The 18,521-nt window shown below is 34.2% G+C and overlaps 1 protein-coding gene across 4 annotated transcripts in view; it reads right to left on the bottom strand.

The window, feature by feature from the left end:
• Positions 1–10,678, bottom strand: part of LOC127857599 (voltage-dependent calcium channel subunit alpha-2/delta-2-like) — a 126,890-nt gene extending 116,212 nt beyond the window's left edge. For all 4 annotated transcript variants that reach the window (XM_052394080.1, XM_052394086.1, XM_052394094.1 and 1 more), the window contains exons 1-2: positions 10,532–10,678; positions 10,200–10,281 (exon numbers count right to left, since the gene is read on the bottom strand). In XM_052394080.1, the coding sequence (XP_052250040.1) occupies positions 10,200–10,281; positions 10,532–10,626 (177 nt within the window). In that variant the 5' untranslated portion in view covers positions 10,627–10,678. The remainder of the gene's footprint in view (positions 1–10,199; positions 10,282–10,531) is intronic.
• Positions 10,679–18,521: the final 7,843 nt, after the last annotated feature.

The raw sequence follows: 18,521 nt of genomic DNA, 5'->3' as shown, positions 1-18,521 counted from the left end.
TGTCACAAGTAAGCACTTATGATTTTTCTACATTATATACAACTCTTCCTCATGCTTTAATAAAATCCAAACTTGTTTGTTTGATTGAAAAAACGTTTGCTAGAGAGAAGTGTTCATATCTAGCTTTAAACACTAATACAGCTTTTTTTACTAATCAATTATTAGATAATTACATCATTTGGACTTGTCTTGACTTTTGTGCATCACTTACTTTTCTTCTGGATAACTTGTTCGTTGAATTTAATGGAAAAATATTTAAACAAATTATCGGCGTTCCTATGGGTACTAATTGTGCGCCACTTACAGCTGATCTTTTTTTATATTGTAATGAAAGCGATTTTATGTTAGAATTATCTAAAACTAAACAACTAGATTTAATTCAATGTTTTAACCTTACTAGTAGGTACATTGATGACATACTTAATTTAGATAACCCATTCTTTGAACAATATATTCACAAAATCTACCCAAAAGAACAAGTCTTAAATAAATCGTGTCAATCCAATACAGATGCTGCGTATTTAGACTTACATCTTACCATAAATAATAATATGATTAAAACTAGTTTATACGACAAACGGGACAACTTTAACTTTGAAATTGTTAATTTTCCGTTCCTAGATGGCAACATCCCTAAAGGTCCATCCTATGGTATTTACATTTCGCAGTTGGTATGTTATGCCAGTGCATGTTCTTGTATTAAAGATTTTAATGATCGTAATCGTATATTCAAGAAGAAATTACTAAAACAAGGTTTTTTGTATCATAATCTTGGTAGTAAATTCGCTAAATTTCACTCAAAGTATGGTGATTTAACTTCTAAATATAATGATTCTTTAAAATGGCATTTAACTAATGGAATTTCCCACCCATCATTTTATGGAGATGTTTTGAAGCGTGTTCGCAAATTTAAATATCTTAAAGAAAATGTATATATTAAACTTTTTAATTTAAATAACTTATTTTTATCAAAAGGATATGATGTTAACGTACTTAAAAACACGTGCTGTTGGTTTTCGATTCACTATATCTTTCTTCTCTTAAAATTTGGAATCATTATGTAATTACCATTTTATACGGTTGATTCTTAAATATTTAATTACCTAAGCTGGTTTTATTAGGAATTCAATTTTACAGTACCGCCCCTTTAATATTTTCATTTTTATGTTACAGCACTGCCCCAGGATTTTGTTCACATCATCGTATTTTCGCTTGTCAATTACGTCATACGATATTCTTTCTCTGTTCCCGGGCTACATAGATTTTTGTGACGTCATCTCTTCATACTCCATACTTTCAATATTTTTACATGCATATGTCATTGGGTTTAAAGCGTTCAATTTTAAATATATTTTCTCTCTGACAGGTGTTTCTTGTTTGATTTATTTTTTAGCATTCACATAAACAACCAAGCTATGTTATATAGATCCTTGACACCCATTATTGCTGCTTCTTCCTGTATTTGCGCGATGATGATCTAAATTATTAACTTCATGACGCTATATTCTTAAATCTTTTTCTATAAAGAAGGAATGTAGTTGACACTTGTTTGTAGTTTTATTTCATCGTTCCTCAAAAAGTTGTAACTCTCTTGCTCTGGTATCTTTCCTACCATTGAGTAATTAAATGGTAATTAAATTGAATGCGTTTTAATTTCCTTTTATTATTGTTTAATTTGAGTTACAATGCTATGAGGTAAAATTTTATTTACACTTAAATGTATCATGAATATTGCTGGGCCAAGTGTGAGGTTGAGTGCTCTAAAACCGGTTTAAACCCTCAATGCTTTGCATTGACCGTTCCAAGGCGGTGACCCCAGCTTTATTCTTATATGTGTTTATGTTGTTTTGTATTGTGCTGTTTTGTGCCGTTTTGTACTGTTTTGGCAATCGGTCACTTGCCATAAATAAAAGACCAACTAATCGTATATAATAAGAGAGTGTTTACGAACAAATGTTAACTGACGGACGGACGACGGACAAAGACCGGTCACAAAAGCTCACCTGAGCAATCAGGTGAGCTAAAAAGGGTATACTTTTTTCTATCGCCAATTTAAAGAAAATCATATTTTTGATCGCCATTCACAGTTCAACTATTGTGACAGGTATCCTCCGATAACCATGTATCAAGTGCTTAAGGAAACAAGTAAAATAATTTCTGAATTAATAATGCAAACAATGCCGCAATAAACAATTTTCATTTGAAGATTTATTTAATTCCCCTTATATCCATGCCAAAATTGTTTATTTACAGCATGTTAAACCAGGCAATGCCGATAATTCCATACACACCCACAAAGTACATCCACTAATAGGCACTACGCACGTTGTTTACCTTGTATCAAGACATCCGAAAGTCAGGGTACTCTATTGCAATAGGCATTAGGCCAACAAAACTTCGAAAAATTTGATCCACTGAACATATTTATACAAACTGAAACAGTTATTTAACTTTTTTTAAACTTTTATTTACAATTTAATAAGTTTCTGTTTTATAGGTCAATCTTCTTTTGAGCAACAATGACATGTTGAAGTGCTCAAGAATTGCAAAAACACAAACGTTTGCAATTTTTTCAAATAAAATTTCAGCATTCATGTTACAATAAAAAAAAGATTTGATAAAATAAGCTTCCAATCAGGAAAGGGTATACCCACAGAACATGTGTTTTTCGTCTAGGCACCTATATCTATGATTTGTGGACAGAGATTGTTCCATGCAACATTTTCTGAGAATCGGGGAAAAAGTAAAAGAATTTTCTTAATAATAAATCAAAACCAAGAAAGTGTTGTGTTACCACTAGCGCAGTTGTTTGCCTCACTTTGCAATTCATGTGGAAATTTAATGATGAGGACCGAAAAAATTGAATGGAAGACGGATACATTTGGATTGTAAGATTTTGAAATCCAATTATACTTGTTTTTCTTCATTTAGTCATGTCTGTATTTATTTTCAAGTGTAGTAATGTTAATGAAACAAAATACTCGAAGCGCATGTGTGTGACATCATCATGAGAGTCGCGTTCTTAATGTAAACAAAGAATAAAATAAGGCTACACTAAATATAAGAGAATCATACCATATATCTAATATACAGCATTTAGGCTAAAAATGATTGCATACAGTACAGGCACTGTGTACTTAAAAAAACGCCACTCGCCGCGGTGTTCATCTCACTGTGTTCGCTTACCTATATGAACCCCGCGATGGGTGTTCAGATTAAATGTCGCGGGGGCCGTTTGCCATAAGGCGAACACCCCGAATCACTGCGGACCCATATATCTACCGCGGTGTTCATCGTGTCTGCTAAAAATAAAATAATTGAACATAAACGTATTGTATTGATCCCTTTCATTTTAAAGTGATAATGAATCATGTATTTCACACCCATGCCCATGACAGTGTTTTCTGTCTTTTTAAACACCGCGTATAAAAGAAAACCGTGTTCGCACCTAGCTGTATGATACCGCACCTGGAGGAGTGATAATTGCGTGTTTGATTATGCATTTAACAGTTTGAAGCCATGGAGAACTCATAACTGATTGAAGTAATCGTATTATCCCGAGTCTCTTGATTCCCCAATACATACGTGTCAACTGTCTCAATAGCATACATGCAACTTCTCCCATCTTTATCCATTACTCGATAATCCCATATATGCCCAATTTCCATTTTTAAAAGCAAATTATGGGTGTGTAATATAGACTATAATATTGACAAGAATGTCAATAACAAAAACGTTTTCAATTTTCGAAAGTATCAAATAAATTTCGGCATATAATTCTATTTAAAGATTTGATGTAATAAGCGCTCAATCAGGACAGTTGTATTCCAACATGCGTTAATCACCTGAAACGGTTTGCACACGTTGTGTAAAGCTATTTTCGGTTTCAACTTCTACATGAAATAAATTAATTTCTTTGTCCTGATAAAAAGCGCACGAAAATTGGCGTGGGTGTATTAATTTGTAAACAAAAATTTCGTAGCGGGTACAACATTGAGATCATTTAATTTCCATTAAAAGTTTCGTTGTGAATTTCAACTAAACTACCAGGGTACAGCGTTTTTCCTCTATATAAAGTTAGTACCGTAAATCGGCAACATTCCCAATGCAACCATTTATCCAAATGTCAAAAAGAAATTCCCAATTCAAAAAAAAAAATTCCCAATTCACAGCAAAAAAAATCGGCGATGTTTATTTACTCTATTGTTTTACCGCAAAAATCGAGTAAAACTAAAATCAGTGTTTTTTAACCAACAGGGGAAGTAACCGCAGCAAGTGTTGAAGGCAATATATCAATTGGTTTCCGTTGTCTGAATACTCCAGTACTCTATAAGGGGAACATTAATCAAAACACAACACATTTTCGCGAATTACCAGCAACAATGCTGTTTATGTATATCATGCAGCCATTGTGCGTTTAATTTGCAAAGAAAGACAAGATTTAAATTTAAATGTACCACTGGCCTAATTGTTCAACTGGGTTTAATGATTTAATTGTATGCAGTTATAGTACTGTCATAGTATTCTGTTGCAACTGTTTTGCAGAAAGAAAACTGATGTTTTGATCAAGTTGTAGATTGTGATATTTCAAATATTTTACTTTCTGATAAATTGAGCAAGCAGAATTCCTGTGTTCTCTGCAGTTAAAAGTTGAATTATTCTCAAATCTGGTAATTCGTTTTGTAAGGTCTGTGCTACCGGACTTTTGCAAGACACATGTATGTGTAGTGGAATAGCTGTTGCTCCAAATAGAGATTATTATCTAGCATAGTTTGGTAGATAGTAAAATTTAAAATGTGATTTTAATTTCATTTGTTGCAGACATCACTTGGATGAATAATTTTGCTGTTATAACACAGTGTTTTTTTATGGCACTTTCGGGGCCGAAAGGTTTGAAAAAATCCCCTCCAAAAGTAAAAAAAAAAAAAAAAAAAAAAAATTTTTTTTTTTTTTTTAGAAACAACTGCCTCATGATAGATATATCTCAAATTCATTTTATAAACATCTAACAAGGTATATAACTATAACTAATATGATTTTTTATTATTATAAAGAGTTATATTAAATTAGGTTTTCCCAAATCAGTGGACTTCATGAATTAATTTTTTTTCCAATATGGCCAAGAAAAGGCCTGATGTATCTATATTGTGTCAATATTTGTTGATAAAAACATTCCAATTTGGCCCATTTTATTGATAAAAAATGCTCAAATTTGCCATTTTATTGATTTAAAAAATCCCAATTAGACTCTAATTGGCTTGGAAAACTGATACTGTGCATGAAGGCTGAACTGACTGAAACTAATGTTGAACAAATCATTGATATATATTTATGAAAAAGAACAGAGACATTCAGCTGTTAATATAACATTCATACATACATATGTATTCATATAATAAATATCATTACATATTAAATGTCTATTAAACATGATATTACTATTATTAGATACAAATCTGATATTAACGGTGTTAATCATGCTACAGTACAGCCAAAGCGGCACAAACATAATCCGCGGCTACGCCACGGCCAGATTATTAGTACGCGCCGCTGAATCGTGTGTTGACGCGGCGTATCGCCGTGGCCATGGGCATCGATCCGCGCAACGACGCCGAGTCTGTAGTTAACCTCGCATACTTTCACGGAGTAAATCCGCCGCATACGTACGCGGCGGATCGAGTGAAAAGATATCCACCTACATGAACAAACATGTATGTGTAGCGTAGAATTAATTTACGCGCAACTGTTAATGTTTCGTTCGATTATCATAATTAAATTTGTAATCTGAAACACACTTCCTAATTTTAATGCTAACTCGACATTTGGCAAATTCTAGAGTCAAATAAACAGTGCTAAAATATCCTTTGTTTCATAAAAAGCGCGCGAAATTTATGCAGACATGTAGAACGTCGTTTGGAAAGTTTGGGTGTATTTTGTGTTGTATAAATACATGAACATCACGTGAGGCGTAAATCGCGTGTTCAGTGGGGAAAAAAACGCCCCGATTAGACGTTATTTTATCATCTCTATAAATAGTAAAAAATGCCAAAATGTATTTGATACTAAAGGAAATATCGAGAATGTTTGTGTATCGTAAATATTTACCAGCATTTGCTTCAAAACTGGAATATACAGGATTATCGGGTAATTAGAAGCGATATTAACTATATAATATGAACAAAATAAAACATGTTCATATACGCATATTCAAACATTAGTTATAATAAGCTGATAATTAACAAAACAACAAATATGTCGTCACCGTCTTGATTATTGATGTGGCTTCAAGCTGCTAATTTTCTCAGCTTAAATATAATAGCAAATTCAACATGCAATTAATTTATAAATCCACCATATGCAGGAGCCTTGACCACTTGTATTTGCGAAAACATAATTACGTGACCTTGTTTATGTGTGAAATACATGTACATACACTACGGGCCGGAAACAAACTTAATTGGCCAGACACATTAAATATGCTTACATCATACATGTATATGCTAATACAATCCGCGCACAATAAATTTATTATGATTTTAATTATTATTATAATTGTTCTTTCAAAATTTGTTAACTACATGTAACTAATAATTTTTAAAAGATTTGTTATTTCATGATGCGCATCGACTCGGCGTCATGTCGCGGATTGCAGCATGCCTCGACAGACAGATGCGAAGTTTCACGGTGAAATGCGACTTGCCGCCGCATACTGACGCGGCTTCAACGACTCACCCGGCATCGACTCGTTTCACCTTGCCGCCGCGGATCGCGAAATGCGTTTGTTCCGCTTTGGCTGTACTGTACATAGCAGCGTTTACGTTTGATTTCTAAATTCTAAGTATGAATTCAAATACAGTAATGTCATATTTGACTGGGTGGCAAATGCAAGTATTTTAGTTGTCCATATATTATTCTTCAATGATAAATATAAAATAAACCAGAAATCACACAGTTTTTTAAGTTTAGTATATGCTTTATTAAGATATGAGCTTAATTAATTAATTTCCCAATTTTGATGAAAATGACGCTAATTTTCCCAATTTGACTGGTACCAGCACCAGTGCCAAAGTTGTGAGGAAAAACGCTGGGGGTATCTCGCGAATTATTTGGCATTGACATTTCCTCTTTATAAAATATAATTTAAACCCGCTGTATCGTTACCGTTACACTGTTTCAGTTCCTTCATTATTGAAACAATTATTGTATTGTATACTGACTGCACACAAGTGTCGTAACATACTGATGCAGTACTTAAATTCGAACAGTACTTAAAGTCGGACACACGTAAATAAATGATTTAATACTCACTTGAATTATTTGAAACTCGATATTTGTTGTTCAAAAAGGGCAATTGCATTGATTAACACCATAAGAGTTAAAAGTATTTATCATCTAAACGCTTTATTTACGTTTCCGACTTTATGTACTCTCCGAATTTAAGTACGCATACATGTGCACATATGTGTAATGCCTCGGTCACACTGTCACGAATCAAAGCTACGAACGAGCTACGAATACTTTTCGGCACAGTTCGTAGCTATCCTTACTGGACCGTGGCTCTCTGTACTTGATCCGCGATCAGTCGTAGTAGTATTTGGATGTCCGCAGCGACTCTTGAAAATTTTTTAACATGTTCAAAAAATTGCTACAAATTTATCGACCGTAGCGTATCCGTAGCAGTCCGTACTAAACCGTACTGATCCGTACTTGTTCGTAACGACACCGTAGTCGTCCGTACCTTTTCGTAGGCAAAAAAGACTTCTACGGACTGATACGAAGAACTACGGAGCGGTACGGTTACGCTACATATAAGCTACTATTATTCCACGGATATACAACGGAAAGCCACGGTTCTAGTACCGTGTACTACGGATAGGCAGGAATTTGCACGATGTACTAAATTTCAGCACGAAACAGTACGGACATGTACGGTCCACTACAATAAATTGCTACTGAAATACATCATTAAAATTAAAGCAACCATACTTGTATTTGTTGAGTTCACAATCATGAACCGCCAGCAAATTGCGTTTGCGATTAAAAAATTACACTTGGATATTGATATGGAACAAAATGCAGACGCCGTATTCGAGCTGCTTGACGATATGCACAGAGGTAATAATGATTCAATATCGTATAACTAGTATCGCATTGTGCTAAAGGTTATGTATTTTGAAAATATTAGAATTTGAACTAGTATTTTTTTTTTGCAGGTAAGTGTCTGCCTCATATGCCTTTTGAATCTTGCTCTTACTTTTACGTGATTTAATAATTGTTAAATTAATAGCCGACATAATAAAATACAAAATTAATCATACTTTCCTAAGCATAATCTATATGTGTACATCAATAATTACATACTTTATCAGGTCAGAGAAGAAAAAGGAGGTGGTGGATAAGAGACAGGCTTTTAAGACGACCCACTATCGGCCAACACAAGACTTTGATGGCCGAACTGATGGCTGAAGATCCGGCGGCTTTTAGAAACTTCACCAGAATCTGGCCTGATATGTTCCATGAGCTATTACAGGTCGTTGGTCCCAGGATCACGAAGAACCACACCTGGTTCAGACAGTCCATCAATCCAGATTTGAAGTTTGCAATTACCTTAAGGTTCTTGGCCACAGGGAACAGTTACCGTACATTGATGTATGGGTTTCGTGTTGTGAAGCCATAGTTTCAGCATATGCTAGGGATGTTATCCAGACTCCTACCAAGCCTGAGGTGTGGAAGGCCATAGCCGATCGGTTCGAGGCTAAATGGCAATTTCCAGACGCAATTGGAGCTCTAGATGGAAATAATGTAGCCATACGATGTCCCAAGAACGGTGGCTCATTATACCATAACTATAAAGGGTACCATTCTGTTGTGCTGATGGCCCTGGTGGACGCCAATTACCAATTCATATGGGTAAATATTGGTTCGCAAGGAGGATGTTCCGACGCACAAATCTGGAATCAAAGCGACCTCAAGTTGGCAATCGAAAGGGGGTTGATTGGCATGTCAGAAGCAACTCCTCTTCCAGGTGACGACAGACCAATAGGATACTAAATCATCGCAGATGATGCATCTGCAATGAGGACATTGCTCATGAAGCCATTCTCACAATGAGGCCTTGAGAAGAACGAGCGAATTTTTAACTTTCGCCTGTCTAGAGCAAGGAGAGTTGTGGCGAATGCTTTTGGTATTCTCGCTCAGCGATTCTGATGCTTAATGTCAATTCTGCCACAAATACCAGACACGGTTGAATCGATAGTTATCGCATGCGTTTGCCTTCACAATATAATGAGGTTAAGATATCCTGGTGATTAGAACATTCGAGTGGACCAAGAAGACGATGCCCACGAATCTGTTACGCGCTGTTGTTGCTGTCGCTTGCATAATTTCTTTTTGGGAGGTATTTTGTGTATGACAATACATGAGGCTGTGGGCGCAATGTTCAATCGTAGTTCGTTCCTACCTCTCCGTACCAGTCCGTCGCAATCCCCACTGCTTCGTAGCGGGCCGTTCTAGTTCGTACTTACCCGTACTAGACCGTAGCAGATCCGTAGTTAGATTGTACTGATTCGCGTAGCATCGTACTTAATCTTACCAGACCGTAGCGGATTCGTAGTTTGATCATACCGATTCGTGGCGCTCCATACTAAATCGCAGCGATCAGTAGCAGTCTGTACCTTTCCTTGTTAGTTTTCCAACATTTTGATGGTAATTTCGTCGAAATCCGTACTCACATCGTTGTGCTCCTTACTGAAATCGTAGCGGCCTACGAATTTTGACAATTTCGTAGTCATTGGTAGCCAAGTGAATCGTAGCTTGTTTGTAGCTCTGATTCGTGACAGTGTGACCGAGGCATAATATCTACGTGTAGTATATGATTTTCTTTTGTACATTTACATTTAAAACGCGTGAATGACCCTAGCAGGCAGGTGTTTACGGTGGCTGCCCAGCATCGCGGTGATCACGGGTGTTCCCGTTAGCGCAAGCGTGCAATCGGGGCGATTTCGGGTGTTAGCCGAACACCACGGTCAGTAGCGTGATAGACCCCCGCAAAATCTCACCAATCGGGACAGGCGTTTTTGTTTAAGTACACGGTGCCTGTACTGTACATTGAAATTCTCTATTAATGAGTTGGTCCCACTATTGGAAACACCAACAACTCAAGACCTACATTAAAAAATGTAAACCAAAATTGTACTTACATCTGGCAGAGTACTATAGCTTGTGGCAGCTTTAAATTCATTGTCGAGTTGCTGTTTCAAATTATAAGCCCATTGGGTAAGTCTGTAACAAAAAATAAAACTCATACTTGTCAAGCATTCTGCCTAATAATTTATTTACAATGAACAAGTGCTCTACATATTTGTAAGTCTGACTCCAACTCAAAGACGGCAAATGAAGATAATCAAAAATTGGGCAAATGCATTCGGCAAAATCATGAAAATGTAAAATATTGTCTCGGTTTCTATCCAAATTAACAATTAAAAACACACTTTATTCATTAGCACTTTTTAGAACATGAATTTATACTAACTGACGTTTATCCGGAATTACTGCGTTTACAACCCGAATGTTTGCGTAAACGAATAAATAAATAAAACTATATTTTATTAACATTTTGGTCGCCATTTTGGATTCATCGACTGCTGAAGATACAATCGTGATACATCGGCTATCTCGGATTCCTCCGTAAGATAGGAAATAAATCGTCTGCTGATCCAGAGTGCTGAAGATAATTACGGAATCGACCGGAAATTTACGGAAATATTGAGGTTACGATTCACTATATTGATGCTTTTTCGAGTGATTTGTCTTTGGTTAACAAAACTCACTTAATAAATTGCAAATTATGACTTTTATTTTAAGCAATATTTCATTGCTCTGTGTAGATGGATATTGATGTCACTGCCAGAGATGTTGCAGGTGAAAAAGAATAAAAAGTTGAATGAACAATTTGATAAATTTTATTTAACGCTCAAGGTTTATGTTCGTAACGTCAAAGCTAATGTCCGCCTGTACAGTATGAAAATGATCGAATCGAACTTTGAGAAGATCAATATGAATAACTTGCGTAAAAGTCCGAGGAAGGTGGGATAGGTGTGTTTTTTTTAATCACCTTGATCGCATTGAAGGTGAAGGTGTGGAGTCTGATAATGGTTTTAATGACGATTTGGCTATGGCATTAATTGTTTTAGTTTTTTTGAATGTTATATTAGTGTTTGTGAAAACTGAATCTGAATTATGTCCTTAAATCGCATATACCGTTTGTCTGAATCTGAATGATACGTAAAGTTTGGCCTCTGTTCAACGGGGAGAGCGCATGAAGTTAAAATAAGCAGGGAAATCTCCCGATTTATCGATAATGCCGCCATAAAACACTCTGCAGATGTTAAGATCACAGTAAATTCAAGTCAACAATGATTCGCCGAGAGAAAGAAAATTTACATTTACCACTGTTGGTGTTTATCGGTTGTAAGCACTCAGAGTTATTATTCACTGTTTTTTTACAAACTGTTTTGGTGGCTGTAGTTCTCGAATTGTTTGACATAATAGTGCGTTTCGGTCTGAGACGTTGCAAATAGTGACCAATAATGATTATAGTCGTAAGATTTGCGCCCACCGCCTAAGTGATTTTTTACTATAGGAATATCTACAATTGTTAAAAAATGTTTCGCTTAAAGGAATATCAAACACTAAGTCTATCAATTTTTTTCGTATCTGATGATCTCACTTCACTTCAACTGAGACTACGTGTTATGGTTAAAAACGCTGCCCAAGTGCACATAGGTAATGGAAATATCCGCTTCACTAACAAGAACACGTGGTGATCTACTCTCCTGACAATCTCTGTTCCTCTTCGAAGTGGATGTTGTCTTTGCTGCATTTGGTTCAAAAGACCTCGTGTAGGATAAGAAAACAGATTGGAGAAGGAGACCATACTCCTCGACTCTGGTCCTTTTCGCTATGTTCCTAAGTACACTGCATAACTAAACTAAAATGCTAGAAGTTTATCTCAAAATCATTTTAACTATGAAGGTTAATATTGTTACATTTGCTTTAGTTTATGTGTGTGATTTAACTTCAAAATTGAAAACTCCAAAGTTTATTGATTGTTCAAACAAGTATGACATTTGTTTTTTTTTTTGAGACAAAACTTGATACATATGATGATATTTCAGTATCAGGATATACGTTCCGGAATGTCAATAGATAAACTGTACAAAAACATCTGGAGAGTTTTGTTTTGTTCAATATTATTCACAAGCAGATATTAAAATTTCAGAAATCTTCAGTGAAATAATATCGAGTGTTAAATTAAAACATGATAAAAGTGTCATACATAAACCGGTTTAGTGTAAGTTAATTTTGAAATATTTTGAAGATAATTTTGATAATTATTCTTAGCAAGTACTTTGGATGAGCAACCTCGCTAAATTTGGAGATTCAAAATAGCATTTTTGTGAAGATAATTTCAGTTTTATGTTTTTACGAACATCAGCAAAACGTGTTTGAACATGTACATCCACGAAAATAAAATATAGTCAAAGTGCATCAGCACAATGAAAAACACAATCATGTTAATTGACATAAGCTACAATAAAAGGTGTTCATACAAAATGCACAAAATGTATGTACGAAAAGCAACTCAATAAGAACAAGCAAGCAATAAAAACACAGCGTTTAGCGTTTCATACAATATTTACTTAAGAAGCCGCAAAAACATATAAATTTCCTTTAATTTTTTTTATGTTTTTTGGCAATGAATCTAGCAACCTGATTATAGTATTTTGGAAAGAGACAAATGTTTATAAATTGATTAGATTTGGAAGTTTTGGAGTTTTGTATTAAATATTTCAATATCATCAGGAAATAACAACATAAATACATAATATGATTATAGGTGCTACCTAATTTACGGGCAAAAGCTTTTTAAGTTTTTTTGATAACCATGTATTATTATTAAATATATGGACATGATTGTGTTCAAAATATGATAATTGTTGCAATAATTTAGTAATGCATCCAAAAAAATCAATCTTAAAACGAGTTACATGTTCCAAGCTTGAAGATCTAGCATCTTATATATTTTTTTGTTTTCTAGCCACAGGAATTTATAGCTGGTTCGATGTCTGTGGTATAGTGGATGGGGTGTCTGCTAACTGGCTTAGTCACTGGGAGGTCTCTGTATTGATCCTTTAAGTGGGAGCATTCTTTAGATAACCCTAAAGACATACTATGGCGTACCATTTGGGTTGAAAGTCAAGAAGACCTACACGTTAAAAAGAGAAATGTACGTCGAAGTACAATAAGTACGTCGACATGAATATAAAATACACTTCCAAGTATATATTTGTACGACTAAGTACAATTTGAACTTTGAGATACATGTTTGTACTTCTACGTACACATTTTCTGAACAGCCAATCAAAACACTAGTCTCTTGAGCCGCTTTTCCTTCAGATTTATTCATAATAAATGTTTAAAACTTTAGTTGAGGACAAAATGAATAAAAATATCAGAATGTCAAAATAACGTTTTAGACTGTCAAATAACACACACTACGTATTGAAAGCCATACCTGGAGCTTTCGTCTGTATATCACTGACTTCATCAGAAGAATGATTTCTACTGTTGGGAAACGTTAACACCACTAATTGTCTTCTTATTTATTATCAATGTATAATTATGTGTAACAGCATAACAACATACTTGATTCGCAATTAAAATATTTAATAAATACAGGTATCTTGCAGGTTTCTAATTTTCTTTCGCAAACTATTGTTGAATAGTTTAAATTTTGTCGCCACTAAAAAACTAGCCATTTTGTAGCAATTCTAAAATCACAGTCTAAACTGCATACACTTAGCTCTATAGTTACAATATGAATGCAAATATTAGAATGGCAATGCATCATGTTATATAATCCATTTTTTTTATTTAAACATTCAAATAACACATAACACAGTACATATATAAAAAGGTATGTGGTATTGTGTGGAGATACAAAACACTTCACATCATTTATTTGCACATAAAATAATAGTTACAAAATAAGTAAAACTAAAACACAATCATCAACCTACATTTCAAGAATATTTACGTATATGAAATTACTAAGTGGTGTTATTGTATTACCTTTTACAAAATTAACATTGCTGGTTTTGTACTAGCCATAAAACATTTATCATGGATTAACAAGTAACAACCAATTTATTAATTACACAATAGAACGGAAATCATATTAATTACATTATGCATTTACTTAACAAGCTATTTGCTACTGTTTAGAATTACACTATCTTACTAAAAATGATCACAGGTACTTAGTGCTTTTACATACTTGTGGTAAGTTTTGTATTACTAGTTTGACAATTATCGGCAGACACTTGTCGATATACATAATACAGACAAAATTTGCATGGGAACTTCCATTTTTTTTCAGCATAATTGCCTTCAAATTGTTAATTTAACAACCCTTTGAAATTGTTTGCACATCTGATCTTATTATACAATAGCTGATTTTTGTTTATAGATAGACATATATAGACTTTTCAAAGTTCTATAAAAGTTCACACATGTTCCATCCAAGTAAACAAGCAGAACCAATAAAGATCACCACAGATAATAACTGTGTGTATAGCTTGGAAATTTGATAAATCAGGAATCCCTCCTTTGTTGATTTCTGTAAACCAAAACTGTCAGTTTTGCTGGATAGAATGGCTTGTATGATGCTCAGCTCTTGCCTTCGGCTTCGCAGAACAGCTTCTAAAAACGGAAAACCAACAAATATCGTAAAATTTGATCAATAATGCAGACAATTTATAAATGTCTTGTTTTTTGTTGATTTCGAATCTGGAAGATTTTTTACGTAAGATTGTAGTACGAAAATCCAACGGTATCGGATTTTGTGGTTTTAGGCCTAAACTAATTATAGTGATATGTAACCTTTCGGGATATCGGTAAAGTGCGAGCAGACGAGGTGTAAATACGTTAAAAATTAAAGCTAAAAGACTAAAAAGTTAGATCGGAATATCTTTAAATTTTGTGAATAAATGTGTTTCTGGTGGATAACAACGACAACTTACCAGAATATTGCTCATAATCACACGTTAAACGTCTTTCTGAGACATTGTGTACACACCGGTCTTACTCACAATAACGAAGTGACGTCACCATCTATGTATAGAATGCTTTCTGAGAGCGAATGAAAATGCGTCACATATTCTGACAAATAAAAAGTAGGGTGTCGTTATTGAAATACCGCGAGAATACTGGAAGAATAGAGATGCCAACTATAATGTTTAAAACAAATAATTTTTTAACAAGCGTTTGTGATTTGTCAGGATAATAATAACAATAAGATATCGAAAAGATCAAAGCAAATAAATTCGACAGAAATCTAAGATTCGGCAATATATTTAAGATGGGTTATGTTCACTTAAATTGTGTTTGGTAAAGACTGTAACTATATGTAGTGAACCAGTCTTCGGCTCATACTCACTGAAGAAGAGCATTCAGGGGAGATAATTGAGTAATGACTTAATTCTGGAACGGTTGCGAAGAAAAACAAATAATGCGAGAATATTTAGTGCGATTCGCTACACAATTATGATGTCATTGATATAACTTTTCCTGAGGTATGTATTTACATGTGATTTAGCATATGTCAAAGTGTTTTTGATTTGTTCAAGGCCATAAATAGCATCGCGAAAATATATGTCGCGTGGCAAATTTTTTTGAGACGTATCCATATGTAGTATTCTTATGTAATTTTATGTCTAAATTCCCATATGTATGAACGGTCAACGCCGGCTTCGCGGGCTTTTGCCCGTATTATAAACGTCTATATTGTCGGTTAAATTATGAATATCAATACAAGCATTACTATCATTTATCTATACAATTTATAATAAAGGTGATAATGGCTCACTTTGTTGCTCACCAAACCACGTAATATCAAAACAGAAAAAGACATATTTTTATAACTTAAACACATGATTTTATTATCCTGATAGATTGACTTGATCATGTTAAACATTTTACAACTCATTCCTGTTTGTACTAATTTGACCCACACATCTTCATGTATAACAGTTGTCTTTTTATCATCAATAACAACGCAATACATTTTGATTTATGATTAATAATATTCTGGATTAAAGTTTTCAAAATAAAATAAAATAAATCCTATTACGATCCGAATTGCTATGTGTTAATATATTTCTGAAAATGTAAATGGGCCATCTTACTCCTCAATATGTACGCACACGTTTTCACGATCACGTTATGCGAACTTTAAGTCTTTTTTGATCAGAAAGATATAAAATGAAGATATTCGGCGATATTATTATGGTATGTCAATCGAAGATTCTTCGTGTGTTTTCAACAATTGCATGATAGGTACCAGTTTTGATTAATTAAATTAGAAATATTCCACCATATAGACCAATTTATTAAGCATGAGCGCGATGATTCACGATATTATTAATAATGGAATAAAAAAATTATGTCCAACACACCACTTTAACAGGTCTGTTCGAAGAACGCGCATATAAATCGTTCAAATACATGTATGCACGGATGATTTGTGTGTTGCCGGCTGACCTAAATGCTTTTATTTATTTTCATTCTTCTTGTGTTTTTCTATCATATAAATATAGATATTCAAAGACCTATGAAAAACATTTTATAGGTCTTTGAGATATCAGATCAATACTATCTAATAAAGCGAAATAAGCCACGAAATCTGGCGCAACACCCCTTAATTGATTTGCGTGTGATGCAGATTAGAACTGCGCAGAAAAAAGGCATTCGCTATCTTTGATCTCATAGATATAACATTGATCGTTCATCATCACCGACTACAATCAATTCCGTATATCTTTTTTAAAAGATATTTCTTGTTGACTTCCATCTTTAGCCGCGTGAATCCAATGTAATGAACTTGAAAATATTAACCTTTTTGCGAAGATTTTAGCTTCTTTCATCATTTTGTTCACGTCTAAACAATTGTTACAAGTAGGAAAATGGCTATGTACACATCAATATAGAACATATTATATACATTGGCATTAAATATAATTATATTCATAAATGCAACGAAGATTAAACAAGAAATATCTTTTAAAAAAGATATACGGCGTTGATTGTGGTTGGAGTTGGTGAAAGGTAAAGAGTTCAATGAATGAGATCAAAGATAGCGAATGTCTTTTTCTGTGCAGTTCTTAGCTGCATAACACGCAGTACGGGATGTTACGCGGAGTTTTCGCGGCTTATTTTACATTCTTACATAGTGCTGGTCATAAAACTTTAGATACAAAACAGAAAACCAAAAGAAGAATGGAAGGGAAATTAAAACATATGAGTCAACCGGCCACACGCGAAGTATCCGTACATATTTTAAATATTTATACACGCGTTCTTCGAACAAACCTGTTTTAGTGGTTTGTCGGGAATTGCTATTTGATTTGATTATTGACAGTATCGAGAATCATCGCGCTCATGCTTAATACATTTGTCAATATGGTGGAATAATTCTTGTTAAATTAATCCAAAATAATATTTATCATGGCATTGTTGAAAACACATTTAGAATCTATTATTGACATACCATAATTATATCGCTGAATATCGTCATTTAACATATTTCTGGTCTAAAGAAAATTCCAGTTCATCTAGTTAACGCGATAGCGCCTATATTATATAACGATCCGTTTACTGGCCGCGAACTGACCCTGATACATTGCGGATTGGAATGCAATTCATTAAAGTGAGGCCACCTTCAAATGCTGGAACGACGGCTTGTTTAAAACTTTATACTTTTACATGTTAAATGTTCAATTTCGAAAACAATTTTAAATGGTTTAGCCAAAACGAATATCAGGATAGGAAAAAAGATACTTTCATGAACTTAAATATACTAGTACACATACAGGAATATGGAAGTAATTACTAAATATGAGAACATAGCCTTTAAGTACAAACGCTCTGGCGCTGGCGATCCTCTGAAAATAAAAGGTGCACGCGCAAACTGTATTGGTGTCAAGAGTTGAGTGTGAAACTGTTCTATCAAGCCTTTTCATGAGAGTTAAAATTGTTTCATGCTGAATACGCAGTAAAACAGTGTAACAAAGACGCGATCATGTTTCCAATGTTCTGGTGGTATGCTATAATCAGCCAAAGGAATAAATGAAGTGTATTCATTCGTGTTTAGCCGCGGGAAATTTTATTTGAATTTTATTGGACACTTACAAAGGTCAGGTAAGGTCAAAAGTGACGTGAAACAGCTACGCCGAACAAACAATTGGCATTGGTGATCGACGTTTCGTAGCGTCTTTCAAAACCTTATACAAAACATATTCAACATGTCTTCCAGTCTACTTCAACATGTATACAACACATTTTTTTTACAATTTTACACACAATATCACAAAATATATATGAACATATGAATATGGTACGAAATAATATTTGGTTCGCTTCCTGTTTAAGTCGATTCTGATAAATTCTTATTTTTACGATCT

Source organism: Dreissena polymorpha, chromosome 1 (genome assembly GCF_020536995.1).
Source record: "Dreissena polymorpha isolate Duluth1 chromosome 1, UMN_Dpol_1.0, whole genome shotgun sequence".
Lineage (NCBI taxonomy): Eukaryota > Metazoa > Mollusca > Bivalvia > Myida > Dreissenidae > Dreissena > Dreissena polymorpha.
Note: the sequence above shows the minus strand (reverse complement) of the source record. Positions and strands in the feature narration are given on the sequence as shown.